The 1,754-nt window shown below is 40.5% G+C and overlaps 1 protein-coding gene across 1 annotated transcript; it reads left to right on the top strand.

The window, feature by feature from the left end:
- Positions 1-253: 253 nt before the first annotated feature.
- Positions 254-1,754, top strand: LOC117568377 (uncharacterized). The gene is made up of 2 exons (XM_052004912.1): positions 254-338; positions 400-1,754. Exons 1-2 carry the CDS (start codon positions 336-338, stop codon positions 1,537-1,539), a joined length of 1,143 nt encoding a protein of 380 aa, XP_051860872.1. The 5' UTR covers positions 254-335; the 3' UTR covers positions 1,540-1,754.

Raw genomic sequence — 1,754 nt, forward strand, 5'->3', positions numbered from 1 at the left:
AATGATAAATACACAGTTATTTTTTCTATTCCGCAGTCTGTCCACAAAAATAATACAACAAAGCTAACACAAACATATCGCACAACAACATTAATGTGCTTGCATTGTTATCGATAAAATGCAGCCTGCCAAAATGAAGTCGATAAGTTTGCAGCCGTCGACATTGTGTTATCGATATAGTCTGCCAGTGTTCACTTATTTCAAAACAGAGCTTCCATGCTAAATTTGACAATTCCAAATCAATAAATAGGACAGACTCTGTAAGTTAGCTAATCAGTTCAGCAGCACGTTTGAACAGCAGCAGTTGTGCACTTTTGAATTGAAATTTAATCGAAATGGTGAGACTAATTTTTAAATTATTGTTTTTTTTTTTTTTTTTAATTTATTTTAATTATTTAGTATGAGTACAAACAGTATAGTGACGATACGAATGCGTTGAGTCGAGTGCAACCGCAAGTGATGCCAGAGCAGGGTCGGGCTGGTCAGTACACAAATAAGTTGCACTACTTGAGGAAGTATCTGCTCGACGAGCTGGTTACCAAGAAGTTTGCCATGGACTTTATGGAACCGGTGGATGCGGTGGCACTGCAAGTGCCCAATTATTACCAAGTGATAACCAGACCCATGGATGTGGGCACGATTATCAAGCGTGTCCATAATCGGTATTATCATTGTGTCGATGATCTGGTTCATGACTTTCGTTTGGTAATAAGCAACTGTTACACATTCAATCGTCCTGGGGATGTGGTTTACTGTAACTGCCAGAAGCTGGAGAAATTCTTTCACAGGGTGCTTAATAAGATGCCACGAGGCGAGGAAAAGCCTAGCACAAAGGATCCCCGTGGCTCAGGCTCGGAGAAGAACAACGAAGCCGTTCAGCGTCAGTGTCGGGAATTATTGAGAAAACTACAGATCTCGATTTCGAATGAGGACGACAGAAGTATTCACAGGTATTTCAACAACAAATTGGAAATCTTATCGCTAAGACTTGACCAATGTGCCATCCGAACTGTCGAAGAATTCCGATTCGAAATTAATGAGATATTTCAAGACTTCCATGTTCAAGTGGAAACTTTCTACGAGTTATACCATAGCGTCTGTGAGCACCCATCTCTGCCGACCTATGACAGATGTAATCTGTTCCGGCATCATCAGGACTTCGATCCACCTGTGTTGGACAATGAAGATATTACCCAACTGCTTTATACTCTTAAACGCGCTGAAAGTAGCGTCGAGCAATGTCAAAAGTCATATAGCGAAGAAGAGGAACGACGGGCCAGAGATCTCCTCCAGGCATTCTATTCCACTGCATTTCGCATAAAGCAAAAACTATGCAATGATGGCATGGGGAGAGAAGAGGAAGCCGATGCGGAAGAGGAAAATGGCCACGACGAGGATGAAGGAAGGGAGGAAATCAATCATAAAGATAAACAATTAGGAGAAAATGAGGAAAACTGCGAGGAAGAGCAAGATGATGAAAATGAGGTAAACGATCAAGCGAATGAAACCGAGAGTATTGAGAAAATGAATGAAAATTGAGTGAAAATACAACAAATGAATTTGTCTTTAGAAATTAAAGAAGCAATTTGAGGTTCGATTCCGGGCAATTCGACAGTCTGGGAGGACTTGTCGATGTCCAGCAGCGATGAGATCAGTGATAGCAGTTCAGATGAAAGCAGCCCATATGACTCAATCAAGCAAATCTACAAATTGAAAAGAAACAATTTAAATAAATTCAGTTCATTAATCACACA

Source organism: Drosophila albomicans, chromosome 3 (assembly GCF_009650485.2).
Source record: "Drosophila albomicans strain 15112-1751.03 chromosome 3, ASM965048v2, whole genome shotgun sequence".
Classification (NCBI taxonomy): domain Eukaryota; kingdom Metazoa; phylum Arthropoda; class Insecta; order Diptera; family Drosophilidae; genus Drosophila; species Drosophila albomicans.